Source organism: Tachypleus tridentatus, chromosome 4 (assembly GCF_004210375.1).
Source record: "Tachypleus tridentatus isolate NWPU-2018 chromosome 4, ASM421037v1, whole genome shotgun sequence".
Lineage (NCBI taxonomy): Eukaryota > Metazoa > Arthropoda > Merostomata > Xiphosura > Limulidae > Tachypleus > Tachypleus tridentatus.
In genome coordinates, this window is record NC_134828.1 from 74680168 (window position 1) to 74696526 (window position 16359).

General features: G+C 32.9%; 1 protein-coding gene across 7 annotated transcripts in view; it reads right to left on the bottom strand.

Moving 5' to 3' along the window:
• The window catches only part of LOC143249453 (uncharacterized), a 224768-nt gene that overhangs the window by 69793 nt on the left and 138616 nt on the right, over positions 1-16359 (bottom strand). For 5 of the 7 annotated variants that reach the window (XM_076499319.1, XM_076499322.1, XM_076499316.1 and 2 more), the window contains exons 5-8: positions 15681-15728; positions 14627-14794; positions 12501-12699; positions 11876-12000 (exon numbers count right to left, since the gene is read on the bottom strand). In XM_076499319.1, the coding sequence (XP_076355434.1) occupies positions 11876-12000; positions 12501-12699; positions 14627-14794; positions 15681-15728 (540 nt within the window). The remainder of the gene's footprint in view (positions 1-11875; positions 12001-12500; positions 12700-14626; positions 14795-15680; positions 15729-16359) is intronic. The other 2 variants (XM_076499320.1, XM_076499321.1) reach the window with 1 other exon arrangement.

Sequence of the window (16359 nt, forward strand, 5' to 3'; positions counted from 1 at the left end):
AGTACAAGTAACACATATGTTAATGCATATGCACAAAAATATATATTTGTGTACGAGTAAATTATCTACTAGTGAAATGAAAACATTCTATTCTTTTCTACATCTAGTAAGTCAATCAATGATGATTCCTATGTCCATTACAATAAAAAACACACTACTTACCCCTAACGGCTATAATCAATAATATTCATTCAACCAGAAGCCTCATAACTAAACTACATACAGTTTACTCCCAGTAGCATTATAAACCAGAGTAAAAACATACACACCACCACCAACGTGTTATGGCGACACAAAGTCGTACTCATTTGATCAATACAAAGCTTTTCCCAGTACAGATCGTGCAGTATTTCAATGCACAGCCATGTGGCTGTGAAAAACACAAGTGTAAGAAAGAGAATCGGAGACTTAAAGCTTTTTTACCTAGCAAGTAGTGTTACACCTGCAGGCATTACGGGTAGGACGACAAGTTAACTACACGAAGGAAGAGAGAAGAAAGTGCAGGCTAGTAATACCGGTAGCACCATAATCAATTATACACGAAGGGGCTGAAACAATAGGAATTTCAAGTTGATTTTTCAACTCTAACAGTTCCAGTTAAACTTCATTTCATAAGTAAATTTTACGTCACAAGTCATTGAAGCATGAGCAGTTCAGATTTCTTTTAGTATCGACATTAAAATAAATATCACTACAAAACCCAAATTACTCAAACATCACATCTCAACCCAACCGAACTCACTAGACACTCGAGACCAAGCCATGTACTTCACTGCCTACAAAATCGGATACTGGAGGTGTTACTAGTTAAGATGCATGGCAGGTCAACATGCTATATATATATACATATACTGTTGAACTGAATATGAATTTTCGTAAGTAAACATTGTTAATTTTTGACAATTTATATTTTAAATTATTGTTTTGATTATAAATTTCAGCAATTAAAGTGCGAATTGGTAGGGTGTATTCTAGAGTTTAAGTTGGATTAATAATACCAAAACGAAACGCTAAGTTACGTTTTCGTTACAGTCATGGAAAAGAATCCACCGAAACACTATTAAACAAATTCAGTTATATCTACAAAAGAAATAATTATTACTTGGATTTTAACTGATACAGTAGTTTTATAATAACGTGAATAGTCAAGTCTAATTGCAAGTGTTTGGAAAGTGTAAATTAACACGTAATATAGTATATTCAAGCCAGAGTAGTCAGCATGTCACAATTTAATCATTATAAACAAACAACAATGGTATGAGTTTCTTTCACACTAGGTTGACTACCGCTTAACATAACAAAAACAAAGAAATCGAGTATAAAAAACGCATCTTATTGTATAGAACATGTTAAACACAGACAACGATAAATAGAGCGTAACACTAAAAAGCTGTTGTTCCCTACCCTTATTTTCTAACAATACCGAGAGCAGAAGTAATTTTTTTTCTTTTTTTGTGTGTGAACAGAAGCAATTACTTTGCTTGGTTGAAGGAACAAGGCAACAATTATTACCATCTTTCGAAAAAACGTCTATAAAAAAATAAATATATGTTTCATTTATTATAAATTTTACTCATATCTTTTCGTGGGCTATCTGCATTCTTCGTCCCTATTTTAGCAATGAAAGACTTGAGGGCCGGGGATTTAAACACGCGGCCCTCAAATTACAAGTCATGTGCTCTAACCACCTGGCCATAAATAAATAGAACTATAAGCAGATTGGCTGGCATGAAACCGATATAACTTTTGTGATACTATTTGGTGATATTTTGTCATGATTAAAGCCAAATTACAAAGATAAATTATTTATCTACAATAACTGATACAACATAATCCCCCGCGATTTATACGGGGAAAGTTTTATCACAAGTCAGGATGTTTCTAATGCAACACCATGAAACATCTACATAAATAATAACAACACTTCATGTTTAATAGCCACAAATACCACAGTTAAGTCTAATTTCAACCTACACGTATATTAACAACGAGTGAGAGAAAGATTAAAATGCAGAATTTACAAAAAATATTGATCAATGGTCAAAGGTTACACTCAGCAGCTGTATAAAATGGCCTAATTCACTTAGTCGGAAACTGCACCACTTTGATAAGTAAGGGTTAAACATTTGTGAGAATTTTTTACTTTTGTAACGCTAAAAATTCAATAATGCTAACTCTCAAAACAGCAGTCGATGGGTCCACTATGCGGCAGCCGATTCCATTTTAAATACCATACCACGCAATATTTTGCCCTTCAGTATAAAGGCACGATGTAACCTATTACTAGTGGTTAATGTGTTGGCAAAGAACCGGAATGTTTAAGTTTCACTTTGCAATTTCAGTTGTGAGTTATTCAGTTCAAAGCTACAAAAAACCTTATTACGGTGGCTGCTGACCAGCGACATTCTCTCTGATCGGTAGTTCAAAAAAGTTTCATTCTGGTTAGGAACACCAATAGCTTTAACTTAAATGCAAGGTTTCACAATCATAATATCAAGTGTCAAAAATTTCGATAGAACTATGGTGAATCCAATTCCTGCTTAAATCGCATAATAGTAAATAACCGATTCGTGTTCAACATGATTCAAATTCCATAGCTCCAGGTAAATGATTCATGCTGTACATGATTCAAGTTCGGATTCCATAACACCGGACAATTGGTCCGTATTGCTCAAGATTTAAATTTGGGATTTATAGCAGCAGGTAACTGATTCGTGTACAAAACGATAAAAGTTTGAGTTCCGTAACAATTTGTAACTGTTTTGTGTTACACGAGATTCAAGTTTGAATTTCGTAGCACCTTGTAATTGTTTTGTGTTACACAAGATTGAATTGCATAACACCAGGCAACTATTTCACGTTGCACATGAATGAAGTTTGATTTCGTAAGACCACATAATTGGTTCATGTTGTACATTCATGTTTGGACCGCATAACACAAAGTAACTGATTACGATTCGTACGCAAATCACTTAACACTAGGTAAATGGTTTGTGCTGCACACCATATACATATGGACTCCAAAACATCATATGCCTTGTCTTGAGACACAGTTAGTTTGCCCTCCATACAAGTTTGAAAAACGCTCGGTATCCCACCCTGAGAGATGTTATCTATTCGATTTTTTTTAACAAATAATAAAACTCTGATAACGAAACAGTGCGTTAGCCACTTTAATGAATTATGAACAAACATGTTCGAGTATGTAGTGAGGCTATTGTTCAATTTTGTTTTCAAAAGAAGCTATAAAAAAAGATCGTGATTCACTTGTCCATAGCAATTTATTAAGTTCATTGTTTAAATATGAATTATCCTCCTGCAAAATTGACTTCAAAATTATACTTAATAACCACCTTGTATTCAATAGTACTCAGTATTCGAGTAGTTCTATCAGTCGTGATGGTCAACGATTTTGGATATTTATGTTTGAACTCACTCTAAAAGGAGATAAATTCATTGCAGTTTGTTATCACAAGACGATGAAAAGATCATTAGTTGCGTCACTACAGCACAAAACTAATATATTTAAATAATACCAGTCTTCATCTGTTGCATCCCAGTTATATCATAATACGATGAACTACTGCTCACACACCAATGAATGACTACATCTACTTTTAAAAGAAACATTACTGAATTGAAAGGGGAACTAATCCCTATGTTAAGATTTTTAAATGACATCTATAATGAAGCAGTTTATTAGGTTAAGAATTCATAGCTCTACTGAGAGTAGTGAGTACGAAACACAGTTATGGAACTAATTTTAATGACACAAGCACTCTTTGTCTGTATGTCATCTTTAGGTAGTCCTGTACAGTTGTTTTTAAGGCCAGATTTTTTTTTTACTAATCATCATAAATCTGAATTATTTACTTGTTACTGCGCTAATAATGACAAAATTATCCTTGTTTCACTGGTATTGCCAGTCATCACCAGAAATAAAATAAATTGAACCAAATCCAAGAAAATATCTTTTTATTGGTGATACCGGCTAGGTGTAACAAACATTAACTCTATCATAAAACAATAGCATTACTTACGACTAAACTTTAACTCTAAAAAGCCTACAATTACGGATACGACGTAACGCATTCACGAAAGTAAAGAAATATTCGTATCTTACTCTGAAACGTTTTTTTAAATTCATTTTTATTATAATTAGAATACAAAATACGAGAATACAACACTTGTATAAAACAGATTTTCCTTTCTCAGAGAAAAGTTTTATCACAGATATACAAACTTCACATTTTACTCTGAAAAAAAAAACTGTTCAGAAGACATCTGTTGCTCTTGAGAGTCTATTTAATGAATGATGCGCTACCTTCAGCATATAATCAGATCTGAGGGTTGGTTGGTAGTGATCGGATGAGAATCTGGTATACCCTTATCACAAGCTTAGTATTGCTAGAGCACAAAAATAATAATGACTGGCATAGATTCCCCATTACGTTTGCTTGGTTGTCAACTAGGCACATTGACATAACATAGTCAAATTTTGTCCAATCGGAACACTCAGTTAGAACTCTATGATAACCTGTAGCACATTTCAATTTTCAAAATGCTTTAATTAAAGCACGCTTCTTCAGTTAACAAAACCAAAACTAGCAAGACAGTACAAAGAGAAAACCTTCAGAATAAAATTCACTTTTTACCATGACAATTAATAATTTGAAGGGTCGGCCATACATTTGACCATGCAAGTAGAAATGTCTTTGAAAACTAGTTTTTCGCATATTTTAATTTATAAAGATTTATCAAAAAGAACATTTGAATATCAAAATATAAAGAAGTTAAAATGCAAATGAAGTACTTAAAGGAGATGACCAAATATAGATAAAAATTGTTTTCGTGAAATACTAAAAATAGGATAGTCATTTTCCATTCATAGATTATAATCACTTTCTAAAAAGCATATTAATAAAACATTTTAGATAAAACTTCGAGAACAAAAATTAATCATTTTTTCCGTCATATCACGGGATTTCAACTTGTTTTCAATATTATCTAATTTATTTTTTGGTGTTTTAAAATTATTCTTAGGGAATACTTAAGGACCCATGAAAGTTTAATATGGTGAAGTAGACATTTCAGCAGCAGCAACGGAAAACATTGGAACAACATCTGTCAATCTTGAAAAATAACTAAAAATAGGGGATTTCAAACCCCTCTCTTACAGGGTACTCATGAACCCCTGTAACTTTCACGGTGAACAAAGGTGGAAGAGTTGGAAAAATTCAGTCATAGACCTACAAACATAGACCTCCTTACAGTGAAGAAGTATGAAATATAAGTTACCTGCACGTTACTCACGCGACTAAAGCACGATTAAAGTGCGTTACTTTGTTTAGCTACTGAAGCAATACATAAGTTGAAAGGCATTATTTTTCATAATGAAACTTGTAAAACTAAAGAAATATATGTTTCACGCAATGGTATGTTTTTACATACCAGACATTTCGAACAAAAAGTTAGCTGTCCCATCTAGAGGATATAAATTTTTCTTTCCAAACATTACGTCGATCACATTGCAAATTTTATTAATATATATTAAAATATTTTGAAACAGAGTGATAATTTGTCTATTCCCTATATACAATATAGTTATATTGATTTTGCATATTATTAGTACAAATTTATTTTTACAGATATACAGAATTCTCTAAAATACGAAGGTTTGATGACACCTTTTATTAATAATTTGCCTGTTATAATAATATACTTTTGTTTCTCTGTACAATAACATATCTTTTAAACGAATTATAAATAAAGCTGCTGAGCAACATAGAGATAAAAGATGTAAACGTTTTAAATTATTCAACACACAAGCCTTTTATAAATGAGTATAGAACAATTCCAACTGTTTGTTTTGGAAGCAGACTGGTAATTGTATTAGTATTTCATCTCCTGAGAGCCATTTTCCGACTTTCCATCATTTAAAACATAAACTGAATCGAATCAATATTTTCACTGCGACAGTAGTGTTTATTCCTTGTATAAAGGCCTCAGTTATCTGGTAAATCTTAATACTGCGTCTTTTAGCTAGATAGATTTCAAGCCACTAAATGAAGTTGTTTATGATTTAACGATAGAGTCCTTTCCAACGTCAAATTCGTTTATCTTTTAATAGCACTAAAAAAAAAAAAAGTTTTGGAGTTTGCCCAACATTCTTTCCTCTGCCTTTTTCAAGATCATACCGAGAGGGCTCATTTTTACAATAGAAGTACTTTATTACGGTAAATATGAGTATACTGTTATGTAAGTAAAGCAGTTAATATTGGAAAAGCACCAGGATTTATTCGAATACATCTGTGAAAACATGTTATCCTGCAAAAGACATGAGATAGTCATAATTCTGCACATAGTACATATACAGATATCATGTCGCATAGTTCTAAGACACAGAATACGCAAACAAATATAATTTCATAAGTTAAGGCACAAAGTACATATACAAACAGATATCATGTCACAAGCTCTAAGACACAAAGTACATATGCACACAGATATAATTTCATAAGTTCTAAGGCACGGAGAACACATACAAACAGATCTTCCTAGGCCCTATAGCAAACGCAGTTACAATACGGTTCATAAACTGCAACACAATTTCAAACCCTAAAATTTAAATAACATACGATATCCAGACAACCTGTGCAATACTATATACATCCAGCACTTCTATGAATATTAAAATGAAGGGTTGAATTCAATGTACATGCAACCTCTTGCTAAACAATTAATTAGGCTACAAAAGGCCTCAAAACACTAGAACACGTAAAAGCTAATGGTACTTATTTAGTAAGATTTCATTGGTATACTGTAGTACAAGATATTGGTATACAATGAAAAACGTTTCGTATAATGTATTGTTGATACATGTTTCGTTATAATCTCACTGAGATATTGTAGTGTGTAATTGCTGATGCATGCATCACGTGAGTTTACAGCAATATGTAGAGTTTATTAAAGCACGATTTTAAGTTTCATCCATGCATGCATAATACGCAATCGATTTCATAAAATACAATCAACAGTAGCGGAGAACAATCAATAACTGCGAGTTTTATATGCAACAGTTCTGCTAAGGTGAATGAAACAAAGTTTCGAATAAAAAATTAGTCAAAACCCTTTCTATCGAGTAAAATAAGCTCAGTGACGTGACCGCTCGAGACAATTTGGTGCCAGAAACCTCCCTCGTAAAAGCGCTCCTAACATACACACACACAGCAGCAGCACGAAATGTTGTGAGAACATCCTGGTTTCACTACCGTGAACCTTCACTAGTCAAATGACCATTACAGACAAGAAAGTTCGAAAGAAAGAAAGTCGCGTATACCTTGCTAAACATATTAATACAGATTAAATCTTCGTTTCAACATTATTAAATCTCAGTCCGTAGTATTTGGTATGCAAAAAATAAAATCACAAAATTAGCAGTTTTACTTTCAGGTAATTTAAAAACATATTCACATATTTTCGTACTTCTGAAAATTGTGACTACGAATTATTTGTTAGTAAATGTTGATTCTCCAGGTAACGAAAATGTTGAAAGAATACCGTGTTCTGGTTTAGACGTACATTGACTTGTAAATTACGTTCTAGTTTAGCAGTAGATTGACGTGTGAACTGAATTTAGATACGGATGTCAACCTTACCTTACAAATATTTACTGTGAATTTCATTAGGTATTTGGTATCTTGCAGAAACAGAGGAAAAGTAAAATGACTTTAAAACTAATCACACTACAATGGAACTCTTTCTTATATGATACTTGAAAAAAACACACTTTATTACGCGATGTTAAACACCCAACTTTTTTATCCTTTACGCACGTGGATTTGCAATAGGGGTCACGATTTTCCTGTTTCGCATCCGTTTCCCATCATTAGAACTTTATTTTTCTCCATTTTCAGGGTGTAGATATGATGTCATGAATACACCACACGCAGAACTAACGCAATGGCACCACGGGAAATAAGTTAGTATTAATAATGAAAAAAAAAAATTAGTAAAGTTTATTTGTTGAATTTCACACAAAGGTACACGAGAGCTATCTACGTTAGCCGTCCCTAATTTAGCAGTGTAAAGACTAGAGGGAAGGCAGCTAGTCATCACCACCCATCGCCAGCTCTTGAACAACTCTTTTACCAACGAATAATAAGATTGCTCGTAACATTATAACACCTCCACAGCTGAGAAGGCGACCATGTTTGGTATGACAAAGATTTGAACCCGCCACCCTCAGGCTACGAGTTTAGTACCTTAACCACATGGCCATGCATTTTGTTTCAGTTCTGGACAAGTAATTAACTTTAAATTTGTTTTTTAACCTTCGTTTTGGACTAAACTATTGCAACGGTGAATGTTGAAATTACTTAGTAAATTAAGAAAGTCAGAAAGATTTTTACCACAGAGCTAATACAGCATGACTCACGTTTTCACTCACTTCACATTTCAAATCTATATTTCATATTTACTATAAGAATTTATGAACGAAAGTAAGTAAGAATATGTTATGTCAAATACACTACATCTGCTCATATCCAGTACCGACGAGACCTTACACTAATACCATGGTCTTTCAAGACCAGCTGGGATACAAGGAATACAGCAGTGGACTAAGCATTATTTATATCATAAACGTTCTCGAACAGCAGTCGTTATGAAATGGATTCGCAGGTAATCATCAAGGCAACTTTTTAAGTCGCATTGATCGTTGCTGAAAAACAATCGCATATATTTGTTCCCGATGAAAAAACAAACAAAAACACTTACTGAACAAGTATCGAAAAGTTTGTACCAATTCCGTATAATAAGTGTTACAAAGCAAATCCCTTTACCAATTACATATTCCGATCAACACTGTAGAGATATTTGGGTAAGAAACAGCTAAGCTTGTTTTTTGTGTTTTTTTAAATTTCGCGCAAAGCTACACAAGGGCTATCAGCGCTAGCCGTCCCTAATTTAGCAGCGTAAGACTAGAGGGAAGGCAGCTAGTCATCACCACCCACCGCCAACTCTTGGATTACTCTTTTACCAACGAATAGTGGAATTGACCGTTACATTTAACGCTTCACGGCTCAAAGGGCGAGCATGTTTAGTGTGACGGGGACTCGAACCCGCACCTGCGGATTACGATTCGAGTGCCTTAACCACCTGTCCATACCAGGCCTAGGAGAAATACGAGGTCTGTTCAAAAAATACGCGGACTGTTTGAATTGCGCGGCTCCAGTTGGTTCCAGGGGAATCCGCTTGGTGTCTCTAGGTTCGCACAGATCAGCTGATTACGACGCCATTTCCCGATTGCAGATATCTTCATTTGTGTATTAGCTACGCGGTTTTAAGTGAAGTGCGATTTTTTCGTTTGGCGGATTTCAGAATGAATGACCTGAAGGAGCAACGACTCGCTGTGAAATTTTGTGTTAAACTTGAAAACTCTGCGACTAAACTTTTGCTATGCTTAACACGGCTTACGGTGATGTTGCTATGAAGCGTACGGCATGTTTAAAGTGGCATTAACGTTTTAAGGACGATCGACAGTCCATTGATGATGAGCGTCCTGGACGTCCTTCCACGTCAACTGACAACCCACACGTCGACAAAATCAACACCCTGGTGCGGGCAAATCGACGTCTGACTGTCAGGGAGCTTGCTGAAGAGTGTGGGATATCAGTTGGATCTTGTTACGAGGTTTTGACCGAAAAATTGAAGATGCACCGCGTTGCTGCGAAATTTGTGCCTCAGAACTTCTTCGTGGGGAAGAACACTCGATCACTGTTCTTCCCCACCCCTCCTACTCACCTGACCTTGCTCCTTGAGATATTTTCTTGTTCCCCAAACTCAAAAGATCCTTGAAAGGAAGAAGATTTGAGGCGATTCCTGAGATTAAGGCAAATGCGACGAAGGAGCTGGAGGACATTACAAAAGAAGCGTACCAGGACTGTTTCAACAAGTGGAAACACCGTTGGGATAAGTGTGTGCGTTGGGGAGGAGAGTACTTTGAAGGGGTCCCAGACCTGTAACTTCTAAATAAAGTACATTTTGTTTTATGACGTCAGTCCGCGTATTTTATGAACAGCTCTCGTAGTTAAAACACTTTAAAGTTTACAGTTTCCCTAAAGTACGCAGTTTTGAACATTTGTAAATTTAAGCGCATATTTTGGAGTTCTTTAAGTTTGTTTGAATTTCGCGCAAAGCTACATGAGAGCTATCTGCGCTAGTCATCCTTAATTTAGCAGTGTAAAACAAGAGGAAAGACGACTAGACATCACCACCCGCCACCAAATACTGGTCTACTCTTTTTACCAACGAATAATAAGGCTGATTAATATTATAATGCCCTATGGTTGAAGGGGTGAACATATTAGGTGTGACGAGGATTCGAACTCTCAACCCTCAGATTACAAGTCGACAGCCCTTACCAACTGGCCAGGTTCTTTACGAAACTCTTTTTAGTTCACATTCATTAGACAATAAAAAAAATTGTTTGAGTGTTAGATTCATTGCAGTATAAAATGTATTAATACATCACGATTTCACTGAACTTACTGCGCTGATGAAGACAGTTAACTGGTCAATTTTACAATACCTTTTTTTCACTCGAGGTTTTCGATCGACTTCAAGAATATTTCAAATTATCCAATACAATATCTATGTAACGGGTATTTTATATATAAATTAGAAACATCAACTGAGGGTTAATTATCTTTCTGTTGTTTACAGTTAAAACAAGTATATTTTCCTTTATACTTTCCTCATCTAGCGCCATCTTTAGGTGATATTATAAAATATGTAATTTATACTCCTCTCAATTGGCTTTTACATAATACTCGCTTACAAATGCACAAACATTTCATTTTTAATTTAATTTTATAATAAAAAAGTATGCTACTTCTATTACTTTTTTCTTTGCTTCTAAAGCAAATTCTTCAACTCGTATTTATATACTAGTATTTAGCTTCAGTGTCGCCATCTCTTTGAGAAAGGAAACATCACTTAACGATAATCACTATTATTACATCATACCACGTGACAAAATATATTAAATTTACTTTTCGTAAACTAAAACATTAATATCATCACTCCATATTTTACGATGTTTTATGTAAAATATTAGAATATATCAAAACTGATATAAAAATAGCAAGAATCTTGAGAAAGCAATTATATCTGTGTATGTGTGTGACTTCATTCGAAAAGTTTGATAATTATGGATCATTCTAATCAGTAGCGAATTTAGAGTGACAGGAAGAGATATACTGTAATCCCATCCCTTAAATTCCCCACTGCTTATTGCAACTTTTAATATTTGTAAATACACACATGTCCTTTGATTCCATATAAAATAACGTCCAAAAACAAATTCCAATTTTAATAGAATCACATAATGTTTAAAACAATAACGATAATTTGGTGAACATGTGATCAGTTATAAACAGTGTGAAATATATCAGTAGGGTCTTGTCATACCAAATTATTGTATTTCAGATTCAATTAATGAGAATATACACTTGTAACTGTTGCATCTGTAAATGTTACAAACGCAATTTGAAAAGTAAAACACAGTGAACGAAAAAAGGAAGTGACTGAAGAACTGGAAATGAAAAAAGCAGCCTTCAGACTCAACAGAAGAAAGCTGGAAGACTCTGGTAGTAATGAATATTTTTATTCCATGTTGGATAAACTGTTTTATTGTTTGTATTAAATTTTGTGCCGTCACTGATTTAACAGTGTATGAAAATAAAAACCTGTACTACATAATACTTAATTTTCCAGACTTTCAATGAGAATTAGACATACTGTATTCTGTCGAGGTGAGAGACGTATTTGAGAAGTTAAGAAATATATTGCCAGTAAACCATTATATACTCACTTGCTGTTCTCTGTACTTATTTTCAACATCTTCCAACTTCCATCTCAGACTAATAGCAGGTGGACGAAGCTTCTCTTCTGCTTCCCTTAGCCAACGTCTTAAGCATCTCATCTGATGAGCTACCTCTGTTTATCAGACCAAATGACTGATTTCTTACACCATGATTATTAACTCGTTTCTTTTAATAACTTAAAATTAATTTCTACATCATCTCAATATTCAATGTACTCACCTGTTATAAACAGCACAATTGGAATATTATAACAAAAATAAAAGTTAAATTATGATGATTAAAATTACATTATTCTCATTTTACTAAACAAAATTAAAATTACATCTATTACATATAACAAATTTGGCATGTATTCAGTTAGTGCTGCATATTTTAAATAATGATACATTATCCCTTAATAAGCAAAGCATGTATTTTCAAACACCACTAGAAATCTTTCTAAAATTAGAATTAAAATGTTTTATTTGCATTTCTGCAACTCTCAAATAATTTATAGGTTGAAAAAGTTTAATATTAATTTATAAATATATTTTAAAATATTTTCCACCTTTAGTGTTTTAATTAAATATTCATCAATTTCAATATCAGCATATCAACTCCTGCTTCCCATACCTTGAAATATCCCATCCTGTGACTGCTGAGGCTTATGTGGATTTACTGCTTGTTCAACAGCTTCCCACTTGTTGTTCAAAAGATTCACTCTACGGCTTACTTCATCTTTCATGTTGGGATAACGTTTACCAAGCTGCTGGGCTTGATCATTGAACAGCTTTAATCTCAGGCCTTTCTTCTGGAGTTCTTCCTGCACAGACTGTTATACAAAGATATAGATCTAAAAACTGTTTCAAAAGACTAAAAACAGTATAAATTAACTATTCCAAAGATTTTCAAGAGAAATCATTTTTCAAATTCAATGGTTGGAACAACTTTTGTTTTCAAGATTTAAAACAATACAAGATAAAGGCAAAAGTTAGCATGCTCAAGCTTTCTTCCTGTATTATTACAAAAACTGAATTTCTTTTATTAAAGAGTAATCTACTCCTATTTAACACTCATTTTGGAAATCAAAGATAGCCTATACTCATAATCACAGGTGGAATTTATAGAGAAAGTATCACATAAACTCTTTTGTGAGAGGCTTGGTGTAAGTAAGATACACAAGTTTGTATATACATTTGCACATGTTGGGTACTTGTATTATGTTTGATGCATTATGCATTTCCTCATGAAATCTGGTAGACGTTTAGTAAAGATTACTAGTTTTTTGTACACAAAAATTCAGATTTTTTAATGAAGTATTTTTACTTTTGTGAAAAAATTGAGTATGTTTCATTACTTGTCTGAGTGTGAAGTGATTTTTCATGTTATGATTAAAAACTATTCTTCATTCTAAAAATCTATATTATTTGTGTAATCTCTAAAACCTCCTAAACACACATCAAACATTTGTTTTCAGTAACATCTTATAATTTGTATCATATTCTCTACCCTAACAACATGGGGATGTAAATTTGACCAAGCTGGTAATGATAATAAAAAAAAACCCCCAAAAAAAACAACAACAACAACTTTTTTAATTTTAGAATGACTACAAATTATAACACAAAATATAAAAGTTTAGTCTTAAGTCTCGTAATGTTTTATATATATATATTATTTTTATTATACTGACATTCCAGTTGTGCCTACAACTTTCATTGATGCAGTGCATGTGCACTTGTTATTTTATCCAACAATATAAAACTGACCTATAATCTTACAAAGTCTTGGCTGTGTTTTAGTATATTAGTATTTTGTAATATACAATCACATTTCAAACGTTATATGTGCCTATAAATTATTACTATTTAGAAATAAGTTAAACTTATTTTTCTTAAAATATAAAACAATAAATAAAGAAGTAAAGCAAACAATAATCACTTTTCACTACAACTTTTGTACTCAGTTACTGCTTGATGTAGATTTGCTAAGCCTTTTAAAATTTCATATGTGGAGAATATGAAATGAATTTTTTTTAGGTTTGTATATACAGTTGAATAACCAAAAAAATAATAAATTACTATATCAATATCTTAGAATTCCATTAAAATTGAACCAGCTTAGTAACTAAGCTATATCTAGGTCTAAAAAGAAAAGAAATTTTGAACAGTCTAAAGACACAAGCTAACTCCATGAAATCTTGGTTTGAAAGAGCCTGGAGGCTTTCTAACACATTACAATGGTTGAGAAACCCACTTGGCTATGGCTAATTATAATCTGTAATTTGATGCCAAACTTATTGACATAAATGCATAAAATAGTTGTTTAATAAAATTTTGAATGCAAGTCAACATATTGGATGACATTGCCTTTGACCCATGACCCATCATGACAGGGTTAATGTTGCATTTAGTGTGTTTAAAAAAAGGAGGATACGTCACATAATTATTTATATCTAATAAAAGTCCAGTAGATCAACATTTTAACCAAAATTCACTGGAATGTAATTTCATTTTCTAAGGAGTTATTCAATAACAAGTGCTTGAAGGTAAAATTTTCCCCAAAAAAAAGTACTTAAAAACAATATATGTTAGTTTAATATTATGTAAAATATAATCAAAAATGCAATTTCAAAATCAGATGTCACATGAAGATATAATTTAATTATTTGCTACAGTTACATGTCAACAGAAACGAAATTTAAATCATGAAACACAATCATTTATGATTCAATAGTTTTTACATTTTGTAATATTTACCTTTACAACTAAAGACATTTTCTCCTCATCCACAACTTCAGAAACAGCAGACTGTAGCTTATGCAACCCATCATGAAGAAGGTTGAACTGTTGAATGAATTCTGTGAAGGACCAAGTCACAGAACTCCAGATTTCCATGTTATCTTGATCAAGCTCTCCACTGGCTTCCTACAGGGTTTAAGTCACAAAAGACAAGTCTTGAAATAAAAATATGAGCTCTTCTTGTAAAATTCATAATCCACACTTGACACCAGCTGTATGAGAATTTTGTGAATAATGTGAATACTAGAGTAATTTGGTGTGAAAAAATAAAAAATAACAAAATGTGGAAATATACATTTCAAAATAAATTTGCAGAACTAGTTTTTAAAAACCATTAATTGTGTACAATGCACAAAAAGATAATAAATGTAAATGAATATTATCTCTTAACTAAAAAACATGAAAACATTTTTAGTTTTGTACTCAAAGATACACAATTACAAAAATGACTCATTCAGGTGTTTTCTATATGATTGATTGAAATGTGATCAACAATAACAGCAGCTGCAAATTGTGTTAATGAAACATCTGTCTTCACTGTGGTATACTATATGTTTAAGTCCATCCCAGTTTGATGATGTAACAAACTGCACACACAACTGGGGCAGATGTTCTTTGTAACAGTGAACTTTTGACCCAGGATCTTCAAAAGTTACTATGTTTAGAAATCTTGAGATATCCTATCCACAAGTTTGGGAAAAAAAGGAGAGGATAAACCTGTATGTCCTACTCTGTGATGCTTCACAGTGGGGTCATAATGTAAGATAACTTTTAAATTTAAAGACTTCAGTGGTTGTCTGCTGGATAGCTGAGAAGTAATGTATAAATATATATTAAACACCTAATCTAAGTTTTAATTGCACTGAGAAAAGTGCACAGTTTTGTTAGTCTTAACTGACAACATTGGAGTAATAAGTTTGTGAAGAAAAGCATTCACCATCTTTAGACAAATATGAACAAAAAGGTATAATCCATCTCTTGTTTGTAACAAAACCATCTTAGAGAAACTAACCTTAATTTTTGCTTGAAAAAGTCTAGTCTTCCTTGATGTCCTAGATTTCTTTTGAAAAAAACACTTAATGGTGAAACATAAGAATACTTGTATATCTTTTAATACTCAGCTAAGTATAACATAATAATGCTTAAGGACACCAAGAGACCTGTTGGTCCATATCGGTTGTTCTATTCTCAAAGCCAAACAAAAACTATTAACAAAAATAAGGCCAGCCCTTATCATTCATATATCTAGCAAGCTTTCTTTTAAACTCAATTAAATTTACTGCCTTCACAACATCCAACTACTAACTAACTACTAACTACTCTATTTGAAAAATAAAATTACCTTAGCTGAAGATGGCTTTTACTTTGCCTAAATTTATATCTGAGTACCCTAGTTTTATAATTCTCACTATTAAGTTTGAAAAATGTCAATACATAAACAATATCAATTCGTTTTACAATCTTTAAACACTTAAATCCCCTCTAAATTATTTTTTCATGAGAAAACAATTAAGAGTCTTAATACCTCATCATATAACAATCCCCTACAACCCAGGTATCATTTTGGTAACTCTTCTCTAAATCCTTTTCAACAATTCAATGTCTTCCCTGAGGTAAGGAGCCCAAGACTGAACACAATACTAGGAACGCCACCTAACCAGTGACCTACATGATGAAATTATAACCTCTTT